This window comes from Cavia porcellus, unplaced genomic scaffold (assembly GCF_034190915.1).
Source record: "Cavia porcellus strain 051 isolate PalLab524CR breed Dunkin Hartley unplaced genomic scaffold, mCavPor4.1 scaffold_12, whole genome shotgun sequence".
NCBI classification, from domain to species: domain Eukaryota; kingdom Metazoa; phylum Chordata; class Mammalia; order Rodentia; family Caviidae; genus Cavia; species Cavia porcellus.
The window spans coordinates 57900507-57928481 of NW_026947495.1; the positions used below are offsets into that span (position 1 = coordinate 57900507).

Consider the following 27975-nt stretch of genomic DNA (forward strand, 5'->3'; position numbering starts at 1 on the left):
TCCTCAGGAGTTCAAGGACAATCTGGGCTACATAATGTGTTCAAGGCCAGCCTGAAATGCATAGTGAGACTCTGTTCCTGCCAAGTGTGATTCTGGACCTTCCCTGACCCCCACCACAGCAAACTGGGGCCTTACATTCATGAACATAGAGAAAGAAGCACTCACTATCTGCTCCATATTCCTAAGAAGCTCAAGGAAGATCCCTCTGCAAATCAACCATTTATGTATAGTATTCTCCACTTTTCCCCTAAACATTTCAACTCTCCCTCTTTGAGCCCTGCTGTCACATACTTTATTGAAAAAAACACACGCAGCCAACTCTGTTCTTCTGGCCACTCAATCTTCCTGCACCTGTGTCAGTATTTGCCTTCCCACTTCCTACAGTGTAAATACACTGCACTGTCAGAGGCCCAGCTTTCCGTGCTCTGGAGACTCTCTCTCTTTTGTTTTCTAAAGGACTTGGATCTTGTGATTGCCCCGTTTCTCATGGACTATTAACATCTCCCTTTATTACATGTACTTTATTATTCTCAAACCGTATCTTTAAAAATCTTATGAATAGTTAGACATGGTGGTAAATGCCTATAATCTAAGCACTCTGAGAAGCTGAGGCAGGATTGCAAGCCTGAGCAATTTAGCAAGATACTGTATCCAAATAAAAAATAAAAACATCTAGGGATGTAGTTCCACATGAAAACCCTTGGTTCAACCCTTGGTGCTGAAAAAATTCTTTTTTTTGTTGTTTTGGGCACTGGGGATTGAACTCATGATCTCACATTTGCCAGACAAGCGCTTCTGCCGCTGAGCTAAACCCCTGGCCTCTGAAAAAAAAAAAACAGTAAAAAAATTCTTCAGTTGATTTTAAATCCCCTTCTGGGAGTGTTCCATTTCTATGCTATTTTCACAGAAAACTTCTCAGAGGAATTATCAGCCCTTCTCTGTTATCAATTCATCACCTCTGGTTGCTGCTTAACCTACTCCAGGGCTGTCATCCGTAGCCCAGCACGGACACTACCATTATCAAGTCCCCTGGGACTCTGACGTCATTGAATTCCATGGGAACTCTTTCCTCCTTTTTTGTGAGGTTACATGCAAACTGACCTAAGCCTGCTGGGTCCTTTTGTGTTACTAGGTTGTTTTTTTAGATCTTAGCAGCTAACAATAAACCGCAGTTGTAGATCTACTCCTAAAACCCTGGATTTCTATTTTGTGATTTTTCTGTACAAGTTTAGGGTTTCCCAGAAGTGTTGCCACTTGGGATTTACGATGATCCAGGTGATAGGATTAAAAGATGATTCATTTTGATGATTTTTTTCAAGATTGAATAGGAGAGTGTGTGGACGCTTGTACTCCACTGGCTAAGTAGCCCCGGAGCCTCCAGGAGAAAAGAGCAGTTCCATCAGTTCAGGGTACTTTATCAGATGGCGTCTTCAGTAGCATCCTCAGCATTGCTGGATTTACAGCCAATGTCATTAGTCACTTGAGAAGAATAGTAAGAAACCGGGGCTGGGGATTTAGCTCAGCGGCATAAGCGCCTGCCTTGCAAGCAGGGAGTTGTGAGTTCGATCCCCGGTACTGATAAAAAGGAAAGAAGAAAAAAAAAAAAAAAAAAAAGAATAGTAAGAAACCGACTCATTATTTAGAAAATTGGTGAAGAGGAAAAACAAAAAAGAAGCAAGCAACTATCTTCTCTTCCCAGTATGTACATCAAGAAAAACAAAGCATGAATGTGCGAGTGTGTGCACGTGTGCATGTGTGTGTAAGAATGCTAGCTCATACCTGCATAAGGGATGATAGACCATCACCATTTGACAACCTTACTGGAAGGAAATAATTAACTTCTAAAGTCATTAGGTAAGAGACTGACAGTAAATTTTATATTGATAGATCAAGCAAATAATGATTTGTTTCTTTTTTTCCCCTTCCTTCCTCACAGATTCCATGCTGGGGATGGAACTCTGGGTCTTGCACATGCTGGACACACTTCCTACCACTGAACTACACCCCTTGGCCCAGGCTGACAACATTTGGATCCACTGATTAATTTCCAAAAAAGAAAGCAAACCATTACATGTCTGTTGATGTGATGCAGTGAGAACACAGCACCACACACGATGTATTCCTTCCTAAATATTTAGTCTAAACCTTATCAGGCCTCTGGACCTAAGTTTTAGTTTGCCTGAAATGCAGAGGCTTAGAGAACACATTAAGTATCACTTTGGGATACAGCTGACCAAATCCAGAAAGCAACAAATTCTGAAGAAAAAAGAGTTTGGTTTCATCAACAAATGGAGGAAAAACAAAAGGTCCCATAGATTAGAAGAAATTTGGGAGCTATAGTAACTGTATAATATATAAGAAGGATTTATATCTAGATTGGAATAAACCAACTAAAAAGAAACTTATGACAATCAGAAAATTTGAATGCTAATTGATGAAATTAAATAATTTTTGTTAAATTTTAGTTTTCAAGTTTGATAATGGTAAATATGAAAAACAAGTAAATATTAAATGTGGTATTTAAAAACCTAATTTAAAGACATGTACCCAAAACTTATGGATTAAATCATGAAATTGGAGTATGTAAGGGCTTTGGGGGGGGGGCATGGGTAACACACAGGTGAAGCTGGGTTGGTAATTTGCTCACATGTGAAATCTGGTTTGCAGATATTCAGGGGCTTTTACCTTACACTTTATGCTTTCATTGTATGCTTGAAATTTTTCCATCATAAAAAAGAAAACAAAAAAAAATCAAATAAAAATATTACAGTTCTCCTTACAGGGTCTCCTTATAGGGTCTCACTGAGTAGCTCAGGCTGGCCTAGAACTCTGGGCAATCCTCCTGCCTCAGCTCACTGTTTTCTAGGATTACAGCTGTGGGCCACCACATCCAGCAGAGTTCTCCTTTGGAGAAATCTTTCCAAAGCATAGAGTAGGTTTTGTTTTTGTCTTTTTGAGACAGGGTCTTGCTATGCAGTTCAGGCTGGCCTTTAAGTAGCCCAGGCTGGCCTCAAATTCACAACGATCCTCCCACTTCAGCCTCCTGTGTGCTGGGATTACAAGTGTGCACCACCACACCTGGTTTAGTAATATCTATAATACTTCATCTGATTTTTTTCCTTCAAGACCTCTGGGATTATTTCAAATTTACCTATGGCTCTTTCAAATTAATGTGTTGCTTCATTTTTGTTTTTGAAAGACTAGAGTTGTATCTTACCTCAGATTTTCCTGAAAACTGCAGTCAGTTAACTCAATCATGTGTGGGTTTACTGTAGAGGCTCTGTCTTCAAAGGAGACTTCCATCATGTCTGTTGGACTAGCTCGGCCAGTCTTTCTACACGATCCTGGGAGACCTCTGCATCATAGCAAGTTTCTTAAAGTAAATTTGCAATCCCAGCACTTGGGAGACTGAGATAGGAGGGAGGAATACTGCAAGTTTGAGGACAGTCTGGACTATATAGTGAGTTTAAAGCCAGCCTGAATTACATAGTGAGACTCCATCTAAAAAAAAAAACGTAATCACAAACAAAGTAAATTGGTTTCAGATTTCCTACCTTTGTGCTGCCATAGTTGTGTGGGCCAGTACTTCCTCCACACTGCAACCTGCCCATCTCAGCTTGTTTTTGCTTTATTTTCCTCTTTCCTTAATGAGATTCCTAAACTCTTTCCTTCTTTGATCCCTCCCTCCTTCCTTCCTACTTCTTTCACAGTACTGAAGATTGAAACCTGGGTCTTCACACTGAGCTAAACCCCCAAGCCCCTTTTAATTTTTAGATTTATTTATTCATTTATGCACTAATGGGGATTGAATTCAGATCCTTCACACTGAGCTACATCCCCCAGTCCTTTTTTTATTTTTTATTTTGGGTCGAGGTCTTGCTGAATCTCTAAGTTGCCCAGGCTAGACTTGAACTTGTGATCCTCCAGCCTCAGTCTCCAAAAGTGTAGGGATTACAAACATGTACTTTCACGTCCAGATGCTGCCTTCTTTTTATTCAAGTTCACTTAGTACCTGTTTCTTTTTGTGTGTGTGTGGTTTTTTGTTTGTTTGTTTTTTGGTGTATATTCTGAACAGGGTAATATCTGAATTTGGGGTGCATGTTGCTAAATGCAATTTGAAGAATCTTTTTTAAGAAAATTAATATAGGGACTGGGGATTTAGCTCAGCAGCATAAGCGCCTGCCTTGCAAGCAGGCAGTTGTGAGTTCGATCCCCGGTACCGATAAAAAAGAAAAGACAAAAAAAAAAAAAAAAAAAAAAAGAAAAGAAAATTAATATAAAATTTGATAGGAAAGTAAATATCTATTGCAAACATAATAAAAAGCTGGAAAAATGCCTTTTTTACCCTTTTTTGGTTCTCAGGCTCAATCCTAGGCCTCTAGCATGTGTGTTCTACCACTAAGTCACATGTTCAGCTCCCCAAACCTTGTTTTAAATGAACTGCCAGAAACATCTCTGCAATACCTTTTTCCTGGATTTTAAGTTGCAAAGATTTGAATCCCTCTTTATATAAGAATAATTTTGTAGCATTTTCTACATCGAGGATATACAGATATTCCAGTCTTTAGAATAGTTAAAATTCCTCTAAAAAGCTGTTATGGGTTGCTTAGAAAAGTGTCTGCTTCAAGATAATATATAAATATGGTCTCCCCTAAAAGACAAAAACAAGAAAAAAAATGATTTCCCTTTTACAAATTCTACACAGCTGTGACCATTTTTAATACTACCAAGTTTGCATAGTTATGAAATACTAACAAGTAGTATAGTATTATAGTTACCAGAATCTTAAAATACCTACCACATGGAAAAAAAAATACATACCACATGGTGTTAAATATAAGATGTACTGATGAAAGGGAAAAACTGTACAAGAGAAATTGTTCTTCTTAAAACTTTGTTCTTTTAAAATTGCCTAGCCCTGTAACTGCTTCATGGCTTTGTAATTATTTTCTTGACCCCTGTAGCCACAAGAGTATAAGCGAACATGCAGGATGCCTGATTGTACCATTGTGCCAAGCTTCATAAACTGTTGATCATCAATCTACCTTTGTAACCAATGATCTCACCCTGCTAGCTAACCTGAAGAGCTGCCAATCTGTCCTCTCTCGCCTTTGTACCCCCTTTATATCTTGTGCTTGTGCACCACCAGTGAGCAGTGCCTGATAGTCTGGGAATTATCCCAATCAGTGCCGATTGATGTAAACAAACCAGCCTCCAAATCCTGGGTGTTGTTTGGTGTTTCTGCTTGTTGTTGCACTGAAATACTGGGCTCCTACAGTTTTTACCATAATCTTTTTTTCATAATCTTTATTTTAGATTTTACTTATCAAAATAGTTAAAGGAAGCATAAATGACTACCAACAAAATACTGAATTTGTCTAGATAGTCTAGAACTTGTGTTTAAAAAAAATGATGTCATTGATAGTTGAAAATTTAATATTTTCACCAATACATCACCAAAATATTTTTAGGGTACTCCAAGTGTGACAATCATAAGTATTAGGATTATATGAGGCAGTAGGGACAGATGACTCAGAATGGAGCCAGGAAGCCCAAAATAGTCAGCTGAGTCATGCCCTTCGGGGATCTCACAAAAACATCATTCAGGGGTCCTTTGGCTGTCAGGGACTTCCTCAGAGCATGATCATGTGGGCCACTGGCTTAAGGGCACAAGGGCTCAGATGGACACTGCATGGATTGGACCCTGAGAAGTATGTAGACTCTATAGGGTAGAGATTGCATTGCTTACGTGATGACCCAAGCCACCATCTGCATCACTTAAAAATCCATAGACAAAGATTCCTTGCATGCATCCTATTCAGATCCTCCTCTTAGCTCGGGGGAGCTTTACTTCCTGGCCTTTCTACATTTTACTTTCTTGCCTTCTTCCATTCAAGATTTCATTCTTTGTTGTTATGGGATACAGCACTAGTGTTCTAGTAACACAATTCCCTTGAGTGTTAGGTCTCCATTTTCATTCCAGTTTTAGTTGTCTGGGCTGGGTTTCAACTCCTGATCTTTTTGAGTCAGCCTTCAGAGTGCTGGGATTACTGGCATGCACCACCAGGCCCAAATTTAGTGGATTTTCAAAATCTTTGAACCATGCTGGTATGAATACTGTTGAACATGTTTCCTGACCAGCTTGGAAAATTTCCAAAGAATATATTTTTAAGAGTAGATTACCGGGGGCTGGAGATTTAGCGCAGCGGCATAAGTGCCTGCTTGCAAGGTCTTGAGTTCGATCCCCTGTACCGATAAAAAGGAAAAAGACCAAAAAAAAAAAGAGTAGATTACCGCCGGGGATTTAGCGTAAGCGGCATAAGCGCCTGCCTTGCAAGCACGACGTCGTAAATTTGATTCCCGGTACAAAAAAAAAAATAAAAAGGTTAAGAGTAAATTCACCAGGCTACCAACTGTGCAAATCTTAAACATTAGCAGATATTATCAATCAATTTGTTCTATGAGACGATTGTGTGGAATGGATGAGAAGAATGGATTTTAGTTTACTGACCTACAAAGTGATGCCACCAACAAGAAAGGCATCTAAGTGAGAATCTTCTCCTTGGTGCTTTCACTGAAACAAGGAGCCTTCTGAGGTGCTACTGGGTGTCCATCTCCTACCCCCAAGGGTGAAAGTGGCAGGGATTGTGGCCCTAGCAGGCTAAGACAAGAAAAGACAAGAGATCGAGAACAAAGGCCAAGAGACCGAGAGACCCTAAATGTTCCTCTGCAAGTGTGGTTTCTCATAACAGACTACATTCTACCCAGACACTGTGAGCCTCGAAGGAGCTTTATTTGATTAGGTGGGTCTGTCTCCAGGTAGTCTGGGTTTTTTTCCTGTTCCCAATGTCAGCTCCACACCAGGATATAGAACATGCGACCAACAGTTTGCTTTGGCTGACTGCCCCGACACTTGGGTTTAATTGTTAAATATCTATATACTCACTGACGTGGTCAAAAGGAGAAATGAAGTTTTACAAGGTAAGACTAAATACGTAGTTGAGTGAATAAAATATAACTTAATTTGAATTTAAACTACCCGAGCATAATGCTACTCTTTTTTCAATCTTTGGCCTGACGCAAACTGTATATTCAAACTATAACTTTTTTTCAGAATAATAGTGTTTGATCTGTTTTGCCAATAGCCGCGAGATAATTTAACAAGCCATTTCACCATCATTTAAATTTTTCAAGAAAACTAACGGGAAACAAAGACTGTCTCACCAGGGGAGGGAAAGCCTACTGTAAACAATGAGGAAGACTGCTGCATAAAAATACAGTACTAACAGGGAGGGGCTCGAGCAGAGACAGTAGTAGATTTGTACACTAGATGGCGCTTTAGTCTTCTGAAGTCACTTTTTTGTTTGCTGTAAATGAACACGTGCTACTTTTCTCGTTTCTTAGCGGTGTACGGACTGCATCACGTTTAACGCTCAGAACATCTAACTGGGTGATCGTGATTATTCGATGAGGTTAGACATAAGTTCAGTAACTTGCTCAAGTCACAGTTTGTACGCAGGAGAAACGGTGTTTGAATAGTTTTGATTCCAGAGTCCCAGCTCTTAAACACTCTGTTGTATTGTTTTCTCAATTTTAAGGTTACACGAATCTTTTTAAAAATTTTGCTTGCGTTTGTGTTTTTTTAGAACTATTACAAAACGATATAGATTACATATACACTTTTAAAAAGCCTTTCTGGAATAAAAGCCAAACACTTCACAGGGATGAAACGTCAGGGGAAAGACTGGGCTACAAATGCGGCCCACAAATACTTAAAAATGTTTATCCTAACACAAATCACCAGCCATGCCCCAACACTGCAGAACATTTTAACCCAATCTCCTGGCATCGAGGGCGGGACTCAGCGGGTCGTGGGAGCCTGCGGCCAAGGCGCATGCTCCGAGCGCGCCGCTGGCTCCGGCTCTCCCGCAACCACGCCCACTGGGCCCGCAAGGACTGCCGGGAGGGCGCCCATCTTCTTTGAGCGCGTTAGTTAGGCCCGTGGCGCTGGAATTGGGGAGGTCTCTGTCGCTATTTGTGAACCTGTGGTGCGCGTGCGGGACCACGGCCTTAGAGGTGAGCCTGTCGGTGGTTAATAAAAGGGCACAGAGATCCTGCTTCGCGTGGGGGCGCGGCGGCGCGTTTTCGGGTCGGTGCAGGCGCGGGCGCGTTCCCCCGGCCCCTGGTCTGGCCGGCGCCGCGTGGGCCGCATCGGAGGCGGCCTGCAAGGCTGGAGCGGTCCGCGGAGGACTGACGGGGCTCTAGGGGTGCCCCACGTGCCGGGGCCCAAGAGAGCGAGCGCAGCTGCAGGACGCGGTTTTAGTATGGTCTTTGCCCTTACTGTCACGGCAGCCTGTCGGTTTCTGAGCTCCACTGCTTTCCGGAGCAGGTATTTTGGGCCACCTCCGAGTTCCTCGGGGCATAAGGCATGAGGTGGACGTGGAGGAGTCCGTGGGGACCCCCAGGAGGCGGGGCCGCAGGAGGACTTCCTGCATCACTCTGAGGCTTTTTGGGTCCGTCACCCCCATCGGGCTGGTTCTCTATGAACCTGGAGAGCATGGGTGATATCTCACTTCTAGTTGTACACTCTGGGAAAATATGTGATGGAGCAAAATTTTAAAAGTGATAGGGCTAAGGAGTCTTCTAGGAATTAACTAGTCCTTTTATCTAGTTGGCTTATAAGGGGTCCTCTGTCGCGGAAGTAATTTAGGGTTACAGATAACATGGTAGACAAACCGGTGTGTGAGATTGAACCCAGGTGAATCCCCGTTGCAAGAACTTCAGTGGGCGTTCAGGTTGTTGAGCAGCAATTGCAGTGTCAGGCGATGCCTCCGAGAAGTGTACTAATGGCAGCTTATTCTTGATGAGTTCCTCTTGATACACATCGTACAGTACAGATGACCAGAGGGTCTAATAGATCACGGGAAGCAACTAATTTAAATCCGAAAACTTCGTTTGTGATTTCTAGCAAACTAACATCGCAGCCTGCTTTGTTTCCCCTGTAGCGGAACCTGGCTATAATCTAACCAATGTGTTAATGAATTAGGCACACTTTCCCCAGTTTAAATGGTTTTAGTGTTTCCATACTTTCACATTTTCATTTTCTTGTGTTTCTGAACATACAGCGTCTAATCTAACCCCATAAACTTTAATGTTGAAATTTTTTAAAATTTTAGAGTTACGACTTGTAACGTGGCCCATACCAAGTTTTTTGTAAGGCAGCTGTGACTAATTTTTTTTAAAACAATACCATCCACACCAAATAACACCGGGAGCTATAGTTATATGCTGACATACATATTGTATATATCAATCTGTTGAGAAGTTTCCCTAAAGCTTGCTGGGGCAGCTAAATGAAGAGTTCTTTTGTTGCAAAAGGAGACAGTCGTTTATTGAAAGAGAAGGCAGATTGTTCACTGTTCCTCACTTTTGCATTACTAAAGAGTATTGCTTTGTTGAGAAGTGAGTGCAGAAACTGAACCTTTGGTATTAGAATTTCCTGACTTTCATGAGGATAAAAAAAGGCATATTAATAATTTTAAAGAATTTTTTTTTCTAGTTGGTCTTGAATTTTATGTGAAACAGTAATAACGTTTTCCTGCCAATTTGGGAAAATTTACAGATTAGCCACAATGGCCGAAAATGGTGATAATGAAAAAATGGCTGCCCTGGAGGCCAAAATCTGTCATCAAATTGAGGTATGATTCTTGTGCTATTAAACTGTGAAAACAAGTTTTTTGAAATTTAGGGGCCTCAAAACAAGTAACAAAGAGCGTTCAATTTCAGTATGTAGACTTGTTAAACATTTGGTTTATCTTCTTAGAAGAGGTATAAATATTTAATTTCTTAGTCCAAAAAATGATACTAGTAGTACCTTTCTCATAACATGGTTTGGAGAAATAAATTAGTTAATAGGATGTAAAACACTTAGAAGAATGTTTGGCACATAATAGATTAATCTAAAAATCCATGATAAGTACTTTCCCCAGTAAATACCTTTGAAGATCCTAGTAGTTTATTCATCCCAGTTCTTGGCTATTTTAGAAACTCTCTTAGCATTTTTTTTTTTAATGTAGGTATTATGTTTAGGGTGAAGTTTTACAGTGTTAGTGACGATTATGTTGGCAAACTATCCCTAAAATGACGTTCTTAGTGAGGAACACTTTTTTTTCAGATCTCTGAACTTACACATCTTTGCCATTTAATTTCCAATCTTGTTTTGTATTTGTTTCTTTATAATTGTGGAGAAAATTGACATATTATTTATTCTTTGATAATCTGAGGACAATATAAAGACTATATAGAAAAGGTTAATAAGACCCCATCACAACCTGACACTTCTCAAATCCCACCATTTTTTGAGGTGTGGGGTGGGGTTGAGACAGGATCTCACTGTGTAGTCCATCCGGGCTGGCCTTGAACTCAAAGCAGTCCTCTGTGAGAGCCTTAGCCTCCCAAGTGCTGAGATTACAGGTATGCGTCACCATACCTGGCAAATCCCACTCTCGAGTAAGCAAGGTTAAAAGCTTTTTACCATTTTGCTCCATGCTCACACTAATATAGTAGTTTTTAATGGCCAGTGTTTTGTTTTGTTAGATTGTTTCTTTGAGACAGGATCTTGCAATGTAGTTTAAGTTGGCCTGGAATTTGTGGCAATCCTCCTACATCAGTCTCCTGAGTACTGGAATTATAGGTGTGCTCCCTCACACCCAGCTTCTGGGCTTTGTATTGAGAGCACTGTGAAAATCATAGCAAAATTGTGGGAAGAAAGAGATTTTTAAAACATTCCCCCATAGAATGGTATATATCTAATGTAATTTTTATTTCCTTCCCTTTCCCTCACCAAGTATGGGCTGTGTTTTGGAGAAGCAGAGTTTTGTGTCATCAGTGATGGTTCATTCTCCTTAGCATGTACAATCTGATTTTTATCCATAATAGTTCTGTGCATGTATGGATGAAGTGGTTTATTTGCTGGGGGTTGGTTTTTGTTCTTTTTGTTTTTCGTATTACTGGGAATAGGACCCAGAAAGCACTGTACTACATCCCTAGCTCTTTTTAAATTTTGAGACAGAGTCTTGCTAAGTTGCCTAGGCTGGCTTCAACCTACGATCCTCCTGCCTCAACCTAAGAGGCATCTGTGTGGCTTTTTATATATAAATCCTAACAAACATTTCTAATTAGTCTTTTAAGATTCCTAAAAGAGACTATTAACTTAATAGTTAACACACATTTTAAAACAACTTTTGACATCGTTACCAGTTCTTTACTTGTATGATTATTATCTGTTCAGGTCAATGCTAGGTACTCTAGTTTTTTATAGAATTTCAGTGAGGTAGATGAAAATACCATCTTGTATTCTTTCCATTGTTTCTTTTAATTTTTGTACTTCTTAAAGTGTCCTTTATGTGTTTTTGTGACTGTTTACTGTGTTTTTTTCCTTCCTTGTTAATCTGAATCCTGACAAAGTTGTTTGTCTTTTTCTTCATAAGCTAGTTTTGACATTCCAAGTAGTCATAATTGGTCTTCTTTTTTGTTGTTCTCTCCATTCCATTTTGTTTTTGTGGTGCTGAGATTAGGCAGGGCATACACCTACCCCTGAACTACATCTTTGATCCTTTTTTTTGCTTTTAAACCAAGTGCTTCTATGATTGAATTAGATATTCACTTTCTTTGTTTTGTTTTGTGTTGTTTTATTTTAAAAATCAAGAGCACTTAAAGTTGGACGTGGTAGCACATGCATATAATTCCAGCACTGTGGAGGGTGAGGCAAGAGGATTACCATGAGTTCAAGGCCAGCCTGAACTACACAGGGAGACTCTGTCTCAACCTTTCTACCACCACCCCATCAAAGCAATTAGTTTCTTCCATTTTTAAATTTAACAATCTAATCTTTCTACACTGAATAGAAACAAAAGTGATGATACATATTTTCAGGGAGTAGAGCTTATACTATAACGGTTTTAAAAAGTTCCAAGATGGGATTCAATACTATATAATGCTCTGAAATGTGAACTATATTGAATTATCTTACAGTATTATTTTGGAGACTTCAATTTGCCACGGGACAAATTTTTAAAGGAACAGATCAAATTGGATGAAGGCTGGGTACCCTTGGAAATAATGATAAAATTCAATAGGTAAAAACTGTTTTTGTTTGTTTGCATTCTGGAGAGCAAATTGAGGGTCTTGTGCATGCTAGGCAAGCACTCTACTACTGAGCTATATCCACAGACGTTTAGTAACCTTTATGAACTGTTTAGGCTTTTTATTAATAATAAGTGCTAGTACTGAGTTTTAAAATGTCCGTTTATAATCTCTTCAGGCTCAACCGTCTAACAACAGACTTTAATGTAATAGTGGAAGCACTAAGCAAATCTAAAGCAGAACTCATGGAAATCAGTGAAGATAAAACTAAAATCAGAAGATCTCCAAACAAACCCCTTCCTGAAGTGACTGATGAATATAAAAATGATGTAAAAAACAGATCCGTTTATATTGTAAGTTTTAATGCATTTAATGTCTTATATTTCTTTAGAAAGAAAATATACTGGAATAAGAATATATGCTCAGGGATCACAATGTCAGTACTTCCTATATGTCTTCAAGCAGTGTTTTTAACCTCTGTAAGCCTTGTTTTCATAAATATGATAATATTGCCTGATTAAAATATGAGAGTGAACTGGGCATGGTGGTGCACTCCTGTAATCCTAGCACCCAGAAGGCTGAGGCAGGAGGATTATTGCAAGTTCGAGACCAGCTTGGGCTCCAAAGTGAACCCAACGCCAGCCTGAACTGCATAGCGGGACCATCTCAAAAAGACCAAAAAAAAAAGAGAGACTTAAAAGGAAAAAAAACCATACCATTTATGACAAAATCTTTGACATATTTCAAGCACCCAGTGTGTATCAGGCATTCTTGTTTATCAATAGCTAAACTCTAGTAATTTTTATTAGCATGTTTTAAGAAGTTTTATTATAAAAGGTTTGAGATACAAAAGTAGATTAAACAGTATAATATACTTTCAAATTTTAATTGTTTTTAACATGTGAATAATGTTTTGTCTCTACCCAATGGAATTATTTTGAGGTCTGTCTTCCCACTTTTCACAGAAAGGCTTCCCAACGGATGCAACACTTGATGATATTAAAGAGTGGCTAGAAGATAAAGGTCAAGTACTAAATATCCAGATGAGACGAACATTGCACAAAGCATTTAAGGTACGAGTATATGATGGTAGAGGTTATCTATAGTTGTAAGATATGTGGAATGTAACTTAACGCCCCTCCTTCCTTTTTTTAAAATAGGGATCAATATTTGCTGTGTTTGATAGCATTGAATCTGCTAAGAAATTTGTAGAAACTCCAGGCCAGAAGTATAAAGACACAGATTTACTAATACTTTTTAAGTAAGTTTTTTACTGTTTCTCCTAAAGATTTAAATTATAATATACATACCATATTTTGAGATTTTTAGGTGGTAATTTTGATAGACAGTGTAACATTTCTTGCTTTGTTGTGCTTAAATCAAAATAATTTAGTCTTTGTTCTCATTACATTAGCCTTCCTATTTTGTGTTGCTTAGGGAAGATTATTTTGCAAAGAAAAATGAAGAAAGAAAGCAAAATAAAGTAGAAGCTAAATTAAGAGCTAAACAGTAAGTATATTGAATTAATCACGACACACTTGAATTCCTTAAAGCTTTTATAAGGTTGAAGTTAATGGTTCTTGAAGGAGCTAATGATGAGCTTTGAAATAAATAGTAACAAGCCTTTCTTATTGGTAGTGAAATGTTGAGTTCAAGTTGGCTTGCTGTGTTGAAGCCACATTCCACTGCAATCTAGGGTTGGTTAAACTAAGGACTGGCTTATTAAGGAGTTTGAATGGTATGACCAAAGTTATTTGTTATGATTTAATTTTCTTATATAAGAAGCAGAAACATTGTAATTAAAACATGTTCATTTGTAGAGAGCAAGAAGAAAAACAGAAATTAGCAGAAGATGCTGAAATGGTAAGTATGCAATACTGGTATTTAATGTATCATTTAAGTTAGAATATCTTCAGAAAGTCTGAGAACTGTGGTGGGTGTGGGTGAGTATTTGGGTGGGTAAGTGCTATGGAGTGAGTCGAGGGCCTTGCACATGCTGTACCACTGACTGACACCCACAGCCATGTTTAGGACATTTCAAAAAACAGTAAACAGACATAAGGTTAGCTTTGTGCTAAAGTGATACACAAATAATACTGCCTAAAACATTTATTTGGATATCTTAATAGGTTTATATAGTTTAGGACTAATTACATATTGTTTATAAAGAAATTAAGATAAATTAGATCTAGTGTAGAGTAAAAGATGACAAAGGTGGGGCTGGGGATTTAGCTCACTGGCATAAGTACCTGCCTTGCAAGCAGGAAGTCATGAGTTCGATCCCTGGTACCGATAAAAATGAAAAAGACCAAAAAAAAGATGACAAAGGAGAATACACCATTGAATTACTTTGAAATAGCATTTTCTTGCTAACTTTTCCCTGTATAGGTAGAGTGAGATGAGCCATTTCTGGTTATATGATTGTTTTTAAAAATTTTTTGATTGCCTCATATTTTCATAGAAATCTCTAGAAGAAAAGATTGGATGCCTGCTGAAGTTTTCAGGTGATTTAGATGATCAGACCTGTAGAGAAGATTTGCACGCCCTTTTCTCAAATCATGGTGAAATAAAATGGATAGACTTTGTCAGAGGAGCAAAAGAGGTTTGGAAACTTTCAAATACTTTTTAGCAATCAATTTAAATCCATAGAAACTTATTTTTTAGATGGTAAAGTTAATAGAAAGCAGTTTTTAAATTATGTCAGTTAAAATAGTCTCTGCTTGATCACTTGCATTCCATTTTGTCATTCTTGTCACTGGATACAATGTTCGGTGTTTTGTGAAATACACTATAAATAACTTGATATTGGTAACTGTAGTTTATTTTACTTCCATGAGTTCCTTTTCTAATGTTCAGTAAAATTCACTGAAACTAGTAATGGCATAGGAAATTTACATGGTATAAAAACAGTGCCTTAAGCATAGAAATTAACTGTGAGGCCAGAAACTAAATGCCCTTCATTTTCTGTCCTTGGTTTAGGGAATAATTCTATTTAAAGAAAAAGCCAAGGAAGCACTGGAGAAAGCCAAAGATGCCAATAACGGCAGCCTACAATTAAGGAACAAAGAAGTAACGTGGGAAGTCCTGGAAGGAGAGGTGGAAAAAGAAGCTTTGAAAAAAATCATAGAAGATCAACAAGAATCCCTAAACAAATGGAAATCAAAAGGTCTTTTATTTTGATTTTTATTATCAGTTCGATTATTTTATATCTTTTAAGTAAAAATTTTAATCGGTGTTCAAAAATGATGATAACAGACTTGAAATACTTTCTTTACTAAATCCTCAACAATGTCTCTGCAGGTCGCAGATTTAAAGGAAAAGGAAAAGGAAATAAAGCTGCCCAGCCTGGGTCTGCTAAAGGGAAAGTACAGTTTCAGGGCAAGAAAACAAAATTTGATAGTGATGAAGAACGTGGTGAAAATGGTGCAGCTGGTAAGTTTTTTCTAGGTACTGGGGTAGTTCTGAGAAATTGCTTGCCACAGAGAACAGGCATATAGTTTTTACTTTAGTGGAAGTGACAATGCCTGGATTATTATTATTTACTTTGGTTATGCTGTTGTACAAGTGGGAGATAGGACATTTGATAAGTAAGTTTGGCACTCAGAAGAACCGTAATAAAAGACAAAATTTTCTTCTTGTTTTAATGGAAGTTGCATTAAAGCGTAATTATTAATAATTGAGCTAGGGATTTAGCTCAGTGGCACAAGTGCCTTCCTGCAAAGTGCAAGGTCATGAGTTCCATTTCTGGACATAAAAAAAAAATTGTCCTCAATAATAAAATAAAGCAGTATGTAAACTGAATTAACAAAAATTCCATTATTTCTTAGGACCAGTGAAAAGAGCAAGAGAAGAAACAGACAAAGAAGAACCTGCATCAAAACAACAGAAAACAGAAAATGGTGCTGGAGACCAGTAATTTAGTAAACAATATTTTTTATTCATCTTAGGTTTTAAGCTGCTTTTTGTCTTTGGAAGCTTTTAAAAAGAAAACCGAATTAGATCCACTTCAATGTCCACCTGTAAAAAAGGGTGATTATTATTTTTGTTGTTTTAACTTGTCTTTTTGTTGTTATCCAAATACATTTTTTTAAATGTATAGTTCTGTTTGTGTTCAGAAGAACCTAAGGAAGGTTCTTCCACTAAATTGCCTTTGTAATATGAGAATGTATTAGTATAAAATAACAAAATATATACTATATAAAAAGAACTTGCTTGTTCCCTTTTTGTTATGATCTTCAGTCATAGAGTATTGGTTATTAATTATAAGCCCTTCTTACAGTTTGTCTTGGTTTTTTGAGATGGTCTCACTGTGTAGTTCAGGCTGGTCTTGTTATATAGCCTACGCTGGCCTCAAACTTGTAATGATTTTCCTGCCTCAACCTCCCAAGTGCTGGGGTTACAGGCATGCACCACCATACCCAGCTTCTCAGACTTAATAATAGCTAATCTCTGAGACTGACTTTTTTATATTTTCTCAGCCAAGTTGATAATTGTGGGAATAATTATTTATTGAAGAGTTTTTCAGTGCTGAATGCTAGACAGGCTTGAATCAAGATACTTACTGATTTCTTTTTATGAAAGTTATATAATGCTGGCAGGTCATATCGAAGCTCTGTAAAACAAAAGCCAAATAAAGATAATTACATTTCTAAACATTTACTGCTGGGGCTGGGGACATGGCTTAGCAGCTCAGCAACTGCCTAACAGGTACAAGGTCCTGAGTTCAATTCCTGACAAAACACACAAATTACTGCTGTTAACTAAAGATAAAACTAAGGAAACACTAAATTCTTATAAATTTATCAGCTTACACTTGTCAGTTCAACATTTTCTCCAAGTACTGACCTGATAACTGCTCCAAGATTGGCTGTGACTTCTAGTATTCTTTTTAATCTTTTTGAGACAAGTTCTCACTATGCAGTTCAGGCTGGCATTGAAACTTACTTTGTAGCTCAAGATTACCTCAAACTCAAAATGATCCTTTTGCCTCAGCATCCCAAATTTTGGGATTACAGGCGTGTACCACGTGCCCTGTTTTTCTGCTGTTTTGACCATTTGTACCAAAATTTAAGAAAGATGGCAGTCAATTACCTATCCTTTGTATTTCCCAACCCAAATTACAACCATGTAAGCTACTGCTTTGAAGTATTATTGTGCATTCTAAGCACTAAGATCTTATTTTAATAAATTTGAATGAAGGCTGAAATTCTGGATCTTTAACAAGCTTCCAAAGATGTCAGTATTGATGATCTGGAGACTATATGCCTTGATATCCTACTGGGACTGTTCTAATAAAATGTTCCATAGTACTTTAAGCTGTAGGAAGAATGACAACACTGAATATAATAGGGGAACCAACAGATCTTCAAATATATGATTACTAATTATAATGAATATTAATATATCTAGTTAAGCCAATTCATGTAACCTTTTTATTGTTTAAAAGTATGCTCCCCTCCTTGTACTCTTTAATTCAGGCTTTTCAAAAGCATTTGCATTAGCCAGATGTACATGGCTGTAGTTTAGACACTTGAGAAAGAGTTTGATGCCAACCAAGACTATGTAGCTAGACTATAACTTAGGTATTATGAAAAAAGTATTTGTATTATAGTTCCTTGTTTTTTCCATTCTGATGTTTGTTACTATTACCCAACTTAATAAAAAATGTATCAAATAAAATTTAGTCATAATGAGAATATTGATACCCTGTCTACCACCAAAAATAAAAAGCTCAGTGTTACTTGGTAGACAGTGAGAAAATGAGTCATAACCTGGTGGCATTTTCCATGAATGAATTTTAAATCAAGGTCTTAACTATGAGCCATGCTTATTCACTGATTTTTTTTTTTTTTTTTTTTTTTTTTTTGAGATGGTTTCACTTTGTAGCTCAGGCTGGCTTTAAACTTGCAGTGATCCTCCTGCCTCAGCCTCCTCCACTGTGCTGGGATTACAGACATGTACCACCACACTTGGCTTCCTGTGATGATATACAGCTGGAGTAACCAAATCTTGCGTGCAATTAGAAATTTTCAGCAAGCCAGGTGTGGTGACACACAACTGTAATTCCTGCACTCTGGGAGGCTACACAACTGTAATTCCTGCACTCTGGGAGGCTGAGGTAGGAGAATTCAAAGTTTCAGCCCAGCCTGAGCAGTTTAATGATTTAGTGAGACCCTATCTTGAAATAAAACATAAAAAAAGGGTTACCCAGGGTTCAATCCTTAGTACTGCCAAAAGCAGTAAAATGCATACATTGAGTGTTTGCTTTGCATTTCCTCTATGTCCAGTTCATTACCAATCAGACACATTTACCACAATAAAAAACATTCTATAGAAAATTTATTTTATTCTATAAACATTTTGGTTTGGTTCATATATATTGATGTTTTTAGTAATTAAGTACAGAGTTATCTTACCTGCGATAATATCTATCTTGATTTTCCATTCTGCAGCTTTTTTCTGAACATGCTAAACACAAATAATATTTTCACATGAACTGATTTTTTAATGGTTTTTAAAACTACTTTTTACTAATATTTGAGATTAACTTTTCAAACTTTAAATTTCATTGAAAATTAAATTCTTAATAGAGGTTTCAGCTAGTTGGATAGTACTTTGAAAATCGGAAATCTCATCACTTCACGCACACATGCCTGTAATTCTAGCACTCAGGAGGCTAAGGCAGGATTGCCATGTCAGGCTAGCCTGAACAACATAGCAAGACCCTGTCTCCAAACAATACATTTAATGAATTACATAATTAAATTTAAGCAATAACACTATTTCAGAGCTATTTCACAGCTCAGTAGCATAGCACCTGCCTGGCAAGCATAAGGTCGTGAGTTCGATTTCCAGTACCAAAAAAGCAACTTTCAGAAATCTATTAAAACATATAATGGTTTTGCAGCATAATGTATCATGGTCTGGAGCATTATTAAATTAACACAAATACAGCTAGCTAACCTGGTAACTATGGTATTTTGCAGAGATATGTCCATGGACTTGGTGTCTGGCACCAGATTGCATGCGTTTCAACTATAGATCTGCTTATTAGCTATGTAAACTAGAGAAAATTACTCATTCTGTTCCATGATTTCCTCCAGTCAGAATAAATCCCACTGGATTTTTGCAGGCTGGAAAGCATTTTGAACTGTGCTATCATACATAGCACTCAAATATTTTAGTTTGAAATTGTTGAACTACTTTACAAAGTATTGCTAAATTTTAGTTACTAACTTGCTACTTACAATTGCTTTATTGTTGGGTGTGGTGGTATATGTTCATAATTCTAGCAGTCAGGAAGCTGAGGCAATGAGGGTCACCATGAGTTTCCTGGGCCACACAGTAAGTTCAAGGCTAGTATGGACTACATATTGATACCTTGCCTCAGAAAAGCCCTAAATAAATTAATAGTAAAATTGCTTTATTAAAAACTATATACAGCATTTCCAGAATTAATGGAAATAAAGCAAGTTGACCATAGTCCCTTAAATAATGCAAAAATTTCTAGAAATACCGTAGTATGGATATCTTAGTTTTTATATATTTGTTATAAGCATCTTGTCTGTTTTGATAATCTTACTAATATTTAATTGGCATTAAGTTGAGTCATAAAATACTTAAATTTTTCCAATTTTTAGGTTCCAGTATTTCCAGTGTTATAAATAATACATTAATGTTTGTACTTGTGGGTTTCCTGATTTTAATCTCAGTGTCATATTATTTGAGATCTAGAATTTCCATATAAGGATGTAGATTTTAATGTAAATTATAATGGGAGCATGGATTTTTTTTTTGGTACCAGGGATTGAACTCATGACTTTGAACTTGCCAGGTGGGTGCTTGTGCTGCTGAGCTATATCCCCAGTCCTATCATAGAATTCTTGATAAATTTGGGAGAAATTATGACATTTCTTTGCCTCCTAAATCCTAAGGGAAAGGATTTAGAGGTTAGATTATATAATGGGATATAGTTCTGCCAGAGACAGAAGGAGCTACTGGCTGAACTTTGGATAAACTGGAAGAAGAGCACCAGGCTTACCTACTGTGCTACTGTCTAAAGTCTAACTAAGCCAAGAACTGACTTGAGAATGCTCGATGAGGTAAAATAGCAGCTTTGAGAGTGAGGATATTTTTGTTTGCCAGTACACACTTTTTTTTTGCCTAAATATTTCTATTAAACAGTTATCCGATGCAAGTCAAGCATTTTTTGAAAAAGGCCTACTGTTAAGGGGCTTGGGGTAAATTTCATTATCAATGTTACTAATTAAATAGAAACCTGAAATAAGCAAAATTATAAATTTATATAGCAGATTACGGCATAAAACAGGGACTGTCATAAGAAGGAAGTTTATCCCATATCACACCTTCTTAGTATGTATGATATCACCAGATTAATTTCTTACTTATTTATTATGCTGATGGAAACAAGTACGCTATGTGAGTAAAAAGAACTTCATGAAATAGTTTTAGAATGCAGCCCCTAAGCCTTCCAAGGTGATAATGCTGCCACCTAATGGTGAAACATGGAATTCTGGTAATGTGAGGAACTCACTCAACTAGATTTTCCTGCTTAATTGCACTTTCTTTACTGTCGTATTTTACTGCATGAATTTTATATGAGGGGCTGGGGATTTAGCTCAGCAGCATAAGTGCCTGTCTTGCAAGCGCACAGATGGGAGTTTGATCCCTGGTACCCCCAAAAAAGAATTTTATATGGGTTAGGTAAAATGCATGTTATGCCAAGTTATTCAGAAAAAGAGTTTGTAACAGTACAGGACTGCTTAGCCTTAAAAAGGTCTGCTTGCAATTTTGGTCATTGGCTGGAGCATGAAAATTTAAACTCTGGGAGAGTTTCCACTCCCACTCCCCTGATAAAAGTGGCTCACTGTGCCTGAGCTGTTTATGCTGAACACCTGTATTCTAACTAGGAGTTCAGAATTTGAGTGTCATAAAGGGGGATACTTGCATGATTTGTGCCCAGTAAAAAATACAGGAGGAGTCTAATGGGAGCTTCTGTGGTTGGCAGTACTTCACATGTGTTGTCATTCACGCTGGAAGAACTGTATCCTGTGTTAGTACACTAAAAGACTGGAAGCTTGCACCTGGATTTCCCCAGACTTTGCCCCATGTGCCTTTCCCTTTGCTGATTTGATGCCGAAACCTTTTGTAATAAGTCACAGTTAGATGTATAATCATATAGTGGGTCCTGTGAGATTTCCAATTAATTAACTGGCTTAATTAATTAATTAACTGGCCCCCTCACCCAATTTTTTGGATACCATGGTATTTGCTTTCATATGAATGAAGATTTACCGGTAGATAATTTGCTTTCTGTTGCCTGCCAACATAAACTAGTACACATTGTTAGCAGTATTTTTTGTTTTTTTTCCTTTTTTTATCGGTACCAGGGATCGAACTCACAACTGCCTGCTTGCAAGGCAGGTACTTACACCGCTGAGCTAAATCCCCAGGTCCTAGTAGTATATTTTTAATTACTTGATTTAATACTTTGAAGTTATTAGGTTGCTGTATAGAATATATTATTTCCAACAGATTATTTTATTTTCATGAATATTTTTCCTTCAAAATCACTTTAAAATTTCTTTATGTGTTAAAATAATAATAGCCAACACATAACAATTGAGTATGTCACATACTAACCTAAGTGCTTTGTAAATACTAACTCAGCCCTTACAATGGTATAAAGGTTCTTACACCAAGAGTACTGTACAAGTTAGTACAGTATAGGTGAAGGAATTTAAGCTCAAATGTCTTGACCAGCCTAGCACAGTTCTTAATCACTGTTATGCTACGACTTCTCCCCTCCCCCAATTTCCTTGAATATATCTTATGTACATGTGCATGCACCTCCCCTGTGGTATGTTTTGGCAAAAAGAATAATGGAGCCGGGTGTGGTGGCTCACGCCTGTAATCCCAGCACTCGGTAGGCTGAGCTGGGAGGAGCGTTGCGAGTTTGAGACCAGCCTGGGCTACAAAGTGAGCTCAAGACCAGCCTGAACTGCATAGCGAGACCCTGTCTCAAAAAAGACAAAAAAAAAAAAAAAAAAAGGAATAGGTAGTTTCTGATCTTTGCTGAAGGTCCAATATTTTAAATAGCCAGGCCTTAGTATCTCCTTTAAGCACATGAGGCCACACTGACATTGAGACAGAAAGTGAATATTCATCACCCTTTGACTTACCTAGCAAAATTAAAAGATATGGAAAGTAGTTTTAGTGCTCTTTTTTATTTTGAATTATAGTCCCTTTCCTGGCAACAGTTTTGTCTGCACAAATCTTTGACAAAAGAAGTTGATCATGTAGAATAAGGAAAAAGCTAATTACAGGTATAGCTGGTTAAAGATAAAATTCAGTTTGTAAGTCTTAGGTATCAAAAAGGACAGGAGAAACAAGACACTGTGGTAGCTAGCATTCACAGAAAATTCTAAAAGTAGTGTCAGAAATTTAAAAATCAGTGACAATAACAAGATGATTTAAACTTACTTCTCTAGTGGAGGATTTATGTAAAGAATACACTGCTGTTCTTGCCATTTCCAAAGCAGTCTTAAGAAAAGTCATATCTATCCCTGTGAGAGAAAAAAAATCAAACAGCCCCTACTTATGTATGTATTATCAAGGTAGAAGATTAAATGAATAGGATTTAGAAAAATTTCCCCCAAAGCCCAAAATAGCCACTTCAAATACTTTCTGTAATAAGTCATGATGCAAATAAATAAAATTAAGTAAATTCAGTACAGCCTGAACTACATGAGACCCTGTCTCAAAATACAAACAAGCAAATAGTATAAAATCCTTCATAGTTTCATTATCATTCATAAGAACTTGTCAAGTAATTAGGTATACAAATCATAAACAATGTTTTCACAAATTTGTGAATGAAAAATTCAATTCCCTAATCATATTACACAAATTGAAATTTAAATTCAGGAAACATATGAATATGAGACTGGTTTATTCGGTGAACAGTGATAAAATCACTTAACCCAGTCGATGATAATTTTATTTGTTTGTAGTCCTGGGGATTGAACTGGGGATTAGCACTAGGTACTGAGACAAGGTCTCAATAAATTGCCTAGGCTAGTCTCAAATTTGTGATCTTCTGCCTCAGAGTGCTCAGAGTGTACTGGGGTTACAGAGGGCACCACACTATCTGAGAAAGTGATTTTTAAAATTTGCTTTTCTATAAATACATTAATACAGCTGGTTCTCATTACTAACCTTTATTATTTTTGGTTCCAAAGGGAGGATTCATAATCACTGTATCAAATGACTTGGCCATTCTGTTAGATAATGAGCATACATCACACTGAACCATATCAACATTCGTTAATTCAAACTCTTCCACATTCCTGTTAAATATTTCGAGTGCATCTTCATCTATGTCGAATCCAACACACAGTCTACAAATAAAACATACAGAGTAGCAACTTACCTAGAGCTACCAAGTTAAAACAAAACCAAAAATAAGTTATTTTACCATTTACTTTTTAACCCATTAACAAAGTAAGAGTGAGTGTTGCTTTTCCATAGCATGATTTCCCTCATGGGAAGGGATGGAGATTCAAGTTTATGTACAAAGAATCTGCTCTCATCACTGTAATTTATTTTTCATAAGTTTTTGATCTGCTCATTCAAAATGTACTCAGATCAGATTATTTTCTGTTCATCTCATCCTGTAGAATCTCATGAATATAATTCAGTTGGTGCTATTTAAACTGTTTTTACACATTTACTTTTTTAAATTAAAAATAAAAGAATGAAACCAAAAATGAAAGAAGAAAATAAAAAATAATCCCTTAACAAGCTGTTAACATTATTTTTCATGAAGATTAACATTTTGATTCTTACATTTCTGTCAAAATAAAAACTCAGAATAGTCTAAACAATTTTGATAAAGGAACAAAATTAGAGCAACTCTCCCCAATCCCACAATTTATCACAAATTTACACCAATCATGACAAAATGGCATTGTGCAAACCACCAAAGTACGAATATAAAATCCCAAAATAGATACCCACATAATAGACATTTGATTTCTGGCAAAGATGCAAAAGCGATTTAAGTGGAGAGAGGATTGTACCCTCAATAAATGTACTGGAACAACTGGATATCCACATGCAAAAAGCCCAAACCTTATAATAAACTTGTTATTAAGGCCAGCCACTCCATACCCAAATAGTATCAACTGGATCACCTACCCTGCTCCTAACATTGCAGTTCCAATGCTAAGCATTCCACAACCACATCCTAGATCTGCAACCACTTTATTTTCAATGTCATCATATGTGTTATGGATTGTATACAGCATACAAGCTAAAAAAACAAACAAAAACATATTAGAAAATAATAAAGCTGACTGCTAAAATCCAATTTGTGCAAATCACTTCTAAAATAATTTATTTTGTAGTACTTAGTCCTCTAATTGATGGTCTAGATTAAAAAAGTAATTGGTATATAGTAAAATGCACCATAAAGGAGAATTAACACATCAGTGGGTCTCAAAATCTAGACTCTGCTGACTATAAAAGAATAACAAAACTGACCAGTCTCTAAATTAAAGCAGAAAAGAATCAAGAAGTTACAGTGTATTCAAAATATTGCCTTCCCTCTCTACTCTCACTCCAAATATAGCTCTTTTCCTTTGATACTGAAATATCTTTATGCCAGAAAACTTATTCACTAAGAGGGAATACAGAGTAAAATACTCCTTGTCAAAATAGAAATTTGACAACCCTGTATCAGTGTCCCAAACTTTTGAAATTTTATTGATCTGTGAAATCTGCCAAGTCTAGGCACCACTGATGTCAAACAAGCATTAGCTTTACAAAAACATAGGACTTGCCAGACGTGGTGGCTCACGCCTGTAATCCCAGCACTGGGGAGGCTGAGACAGGATTGCAAGTTCGAGACTAGCCTGGGCTACAAAGTGAGCTCAAGGCCAGCCTGAACTGCATAGTGAGACCCTGTCTCAAAAAGACAACAAAACAAAACAAGACTAAAACCATAGGACTTGTTTTGCAACAAGTTTATCACCAGAACACAGGTATCATGAGCTCCTATAGTACAGACTTTAAACACATACGCATGATTTACAGACACACAATTCATCTACAAACAAGAGCTGATAAGAATTTAGGAGCAGGGTTGCTGAGATTACATTTTCAAACCCAAGGCTCTTGCATATACCGTAAGTATGAGTGATACCAGTACGTCTTCCTGTAGATATCAGAATTCCTGTGAATACCAGACCATCAAGGATACCCCAAGACCCACAGTTTTTATTTAAAATTACAGGGACATTTCATACTGACCATGCTATCCTAATTACTGCTACAGCTGATTTTTAGTTTTTATAAAACTGGACACTTGGGCCGGGCATGGTAATGCATGCCTGTAATCCCAGCCCTCAAAAGGTTGAGGCAGTAGGATCGCAGCGAGTTTGCCAGCCTGGACTATTGAGTGAGTTCAAGGCCAGCTTGAACTGCATAATCAAATCCTGTGTCAAAAAGACAAAAGAAAAGAAAAAAGAAAACGAACCCTAGAACTTTGGGATACTTAAAGATTTTTAAAATTTTTATTTTGGGACAAGGACACTAAATTGCTCAGGCTGTGATCACACGCGCGATTCTCTTTTGCCTCAGCCTATCAGAAGCAGCGACCCTTTTAGGCAATTCAAGAATGAAGAACAGTAACGAATTCCTAGCTTTCAAGGATTTTATAGTGCGATGAGAGAAACAGATTAAAAAGATGCCAAGAAAGTATGTAAAGAAAACTATGCATAAAACCAATCTGTAAAACGATAAAAGTGTGCGTTGGAATGAGTGGAGGGTTTGTCTTTAGTTGCGATTTCAAAAAGACCTCTCTAATGTGACACAGCATCTTAAGACATAATTTCTCTAGACAGTCTTTGTATTCAAGTAACTGTCTCATTTTCATCACGAAGCGAGTGGACAGCACCAGTCAGAAGCCAGGGCACGATGAGCCAGCCGCCCTACCTGCAATGTGCGGCCGGGTCGGATACTGTTCTAGACGTAGCTTGGGTTTTTCGAATCCATCCACTTGTTGCAGACGACTCTCTAGTTCTTTAAGCTTTAACTTCATTTTCTTTCTTTCTTTCTTCTTTTTTTTCTACGTGCTCACAGGGATTAACCTCACTGTATCTGCACAGCAATCTGACCGGATCTTTTTTCCTACTCCCTTTTCCCACCCTTTTTCAGTGCCACTTCCCGGGGACCGGACAGGAAAGGCGGGGACACACAAGCAGCCTCGGGCCCGCCTCCAAAGTGTCCCGCGCTGCCCTCATACCCCCGGGGAGCTCGCGGCGGCGCGGGGAGGGGATGCTGCAGAGTCCCTCGCTCAGAGGCCCTGAGGACCGGGAAACCAGTAGTACCGCCAGGCGTGCCGGAAGCGCCCCTAGGCGTGCGCGCAGGCTTCTGCCCATCGAAGCCGGGCGCCGAGCAGCAACCTCTGCCCAGAGCTCAGGTTCCGCTAGTGACTCGGGCGCTTTATTGTCCGCATGCGCAGCACTGACGGAGCCAGTGCTTACAGACTCGGTGTCAGTATTTGGTTCCTTGTCGCGTACCCAGTCACCTCTACTTTCACTTTGACTACACAAACCCTAAGAGGATGGAGAAAAAAAAAAAAAAAAATGAAAGACTCATTATTTTGTTGTATGACCCAGTGTGACCTTTTTACTTTTCTCCCACATCCCTCAAAAGTGTCGCTGTCCAGTCACCTTTTTTCCTTTGCCATTTGCACCCATCGCTTTATTATAACTTCGTTTTTGTCTTCCTAGGTCACCCGGAGTCAGAGGCGGGTCAGACAAGCCCAAGTAGAAGCTGGTTTAGATGTGGGAACAGGTCAAGCTGCCACGTGGGCAAAGGAGGTCAGGTTTCTTAGGTCGAGTCCTAGTGGATCATGAGAGAACAGAAGTTCAGGAAATAGAAATAGTAAATGGAAATGATTCTTGAGTGTAAGTATGAAAAGAAGAGTAAAATGACAGTAATGCTGGGGAAAGTGATAGTTATAGTGATTATCTATTTTGGAGGGAGTCCGAGGACTGAACTCAAAGCCTTACCCATTGTAGGCAGGATCTATCAGTGAGTTACATTGCCAAACCTGTTACTATTTTTCAAAATAGGAAGACACAACATATTTAAATTCCAATGATATGCGGGCAATGGTGGCACACGCCCGTAATCCCAGCACTCTGGAAGCTGAGGCAGGAGTGCTTTGAGTTCAAGGCTAGTTTGGGATACATAGGACATATATCCCAAGGCTAGTTTGGGATAAATTCAAGGCTATCCTGAACTACAGAGCTAGACTCTGTTACAAAACAAAATAAGACAAGACAAAACGAAAAAAAGTCGTGTTTAATAACAAATGAAATAGTCAAAGGATAATTGGACCATTAGAGGTTGAAGACTTTTTTTCTATTTAAAAATTAGCTAGTTGGTTGCACAATCATGTAATCCCAGTATCCTGGGAGGCTGAGTCAGGAGGATCACAAATTAGAGCACAGCCTGGATTAAAAAAATGTGTTTTTTAAAAATATATGGGAGTACTAGTCAGCCATAAAGAAGGATAAACTGGAGACTTTTAAAGGTAAATAGATGCAACTTGAGACCACAATCATAAGTGAAATAAATCAGACACACATATGTAAACATTGTATTGTCTCACTAGTGTGAGAAGCTGAAAGAAACAACATATGTATATGTATATATATGTATATGAGAAGTTAAGATACTATACTACTGATTTCTCTGAGGTCATTGAAGAGAAAGATTGGTGCTAGTATTGTTTGGACA

General features: G+C 37.8%; 3 protein-coding genes across 5 annotated transcripts in view; 2 read left to right on the forward strand and 1 right to left on the reverse strand.

Annotated features, from left to right (window-relative positions):
* The window catches only part of Klhl23 (kelch like family member 23), a 43198-nt gene extending 37866 nt beyond the window's left edge, over positions 1-5332 (forward strand). The window contains exon 4 of the mRNA XM_063259238.1: positions 1937-5332. Within this exon, the coding sequence (XP_063115308.1) occupies positions 1937-2040 (104 nt within the window). The 3' untranslated portion in view covers positions 2041-5332. The remainder of the gene's footprint in view (positions 1-1936) is intronic.
* A 2578-nt stretch (positions 5333-7910) lies between these two features.
* Ssb (small RNA binding exonuclease protection factor La) lies at positions 7911-16351 on the forward strand. 2 transcript variants are annotated; one of them, XM_003478645.5, is made up of 12 exons: positions 7911-8076; positions 9623-9698; positions 12034-12137; positions 12323-12497; positions 13110-13217; positions 13305-13405; positions 13582-13653; positions 13965-14007; positions 14606-14746; positions 15124-15310; positions 15445-15576; positions 15972-16351. In XM_003478645.5, the coding sequence occupies exons 2-12, from the start codon at positions 9633-9635 to the stop codon at positions 16058-16060; spliced, it is 1218 nt and encodes a 405-aa protein (XP_003478693.1). In that variant the 5' UTR covers positions 7911-8076; positions 9623-9632; the 3' UTR covers positions 16061-16351. The 2 variants fall into 2 exon arrangements, with proteins under 2 accessions (XP_003478693.1, XP_012998003.1); XM_013142549.3 differs by lacking the exon at positions 12034-12137.
* Mettl5 (methyltransferase 5, N6-adenosine) lies at positions 16061-26593 on the reverse strand. Of its 2 annotated transcripts, XM_003478546.5 has the most exons (7): positions 26161-26593; positions 24364-24478; positions 23383-23564; positions 22648-22730; positions 18561-18612; positions 16707-16756; positions 16061-16161 (listed from the first exon to the last, which is right to left on the reverse strand). In XM_003478546.5, the coding sequence occupies exons 1-7, from the start codon at positions 26264-26266 to the stop codon at positions 16123-16125; spliced, it is 627 nt and encodes a 208-aa protein (XP_003478594.1). In that variant the 5' UTR covers positions 26267-26593; the 3' UTR covers positions 16061-16122. The 2 variants fall into 2 exon arrangements, with proteins under 2 accessions (XP_003478594.1, XP_012998005.1); XM_013142551.3 differs by lacking the exon at positions 18561-18612 and having other exon boundaries at positions 26161-26592.
* Positions 26594-27975: the final 1382 nt, after the last annotated feature.

What these genes read in the sequence shown, in the direction of transcription:
- Ssb (XM_003478645.5), top strand. Translation starts at nt 9,633, where the DNA reads ATGGCCGAAAATGGTGATAATGAAAAAATGGCTGCCCTGGAGGCCAAA. An exon ending in GCTAAATTAAGAGCTAAACA is followed by an intron (nt 13,654 to 13,964) that starts GTAAGTATATTG and finishes GTTCATTTGTAG; the next exon opens with AGAGCAAGAAGAAAAACAGA. An exon ending in AAACAAATGGAAATCAAAAG is followed by an intron (nt 15,311 to 15,444) that starts GTCTTTTATTTT and finishes ATGTCTCTGCAG; the next exon opens with GTCGCAGATTTAAAGGAAAA.
- Mettl5 (XM_003478546.5), bottom strand. Translation starts at nt 26,266, where the DNA reads ATGAAGTTAAAGCTTAAAGAACTAGAGAGTCGTCTGCAACAAGTGGAT. An exon ending in ATAAATCCTCCACTAGAGAA is followed by an intron (nt 18,613 to 22,647) that starts GTAAGTTTAAAT and finishes ATTTGTGTTTAG; the next exon opens with CATGTTCAGAAAAAAGCTGC. An exon ending in CAAGATAGATATTATCGCAG is followed by an intron (nt 16,757 to 18,560) that starts GTAAGATAACTC and finishes TTTGTTTTACAG; the next exon opens with AGCTTCGATATGACCTGCCA.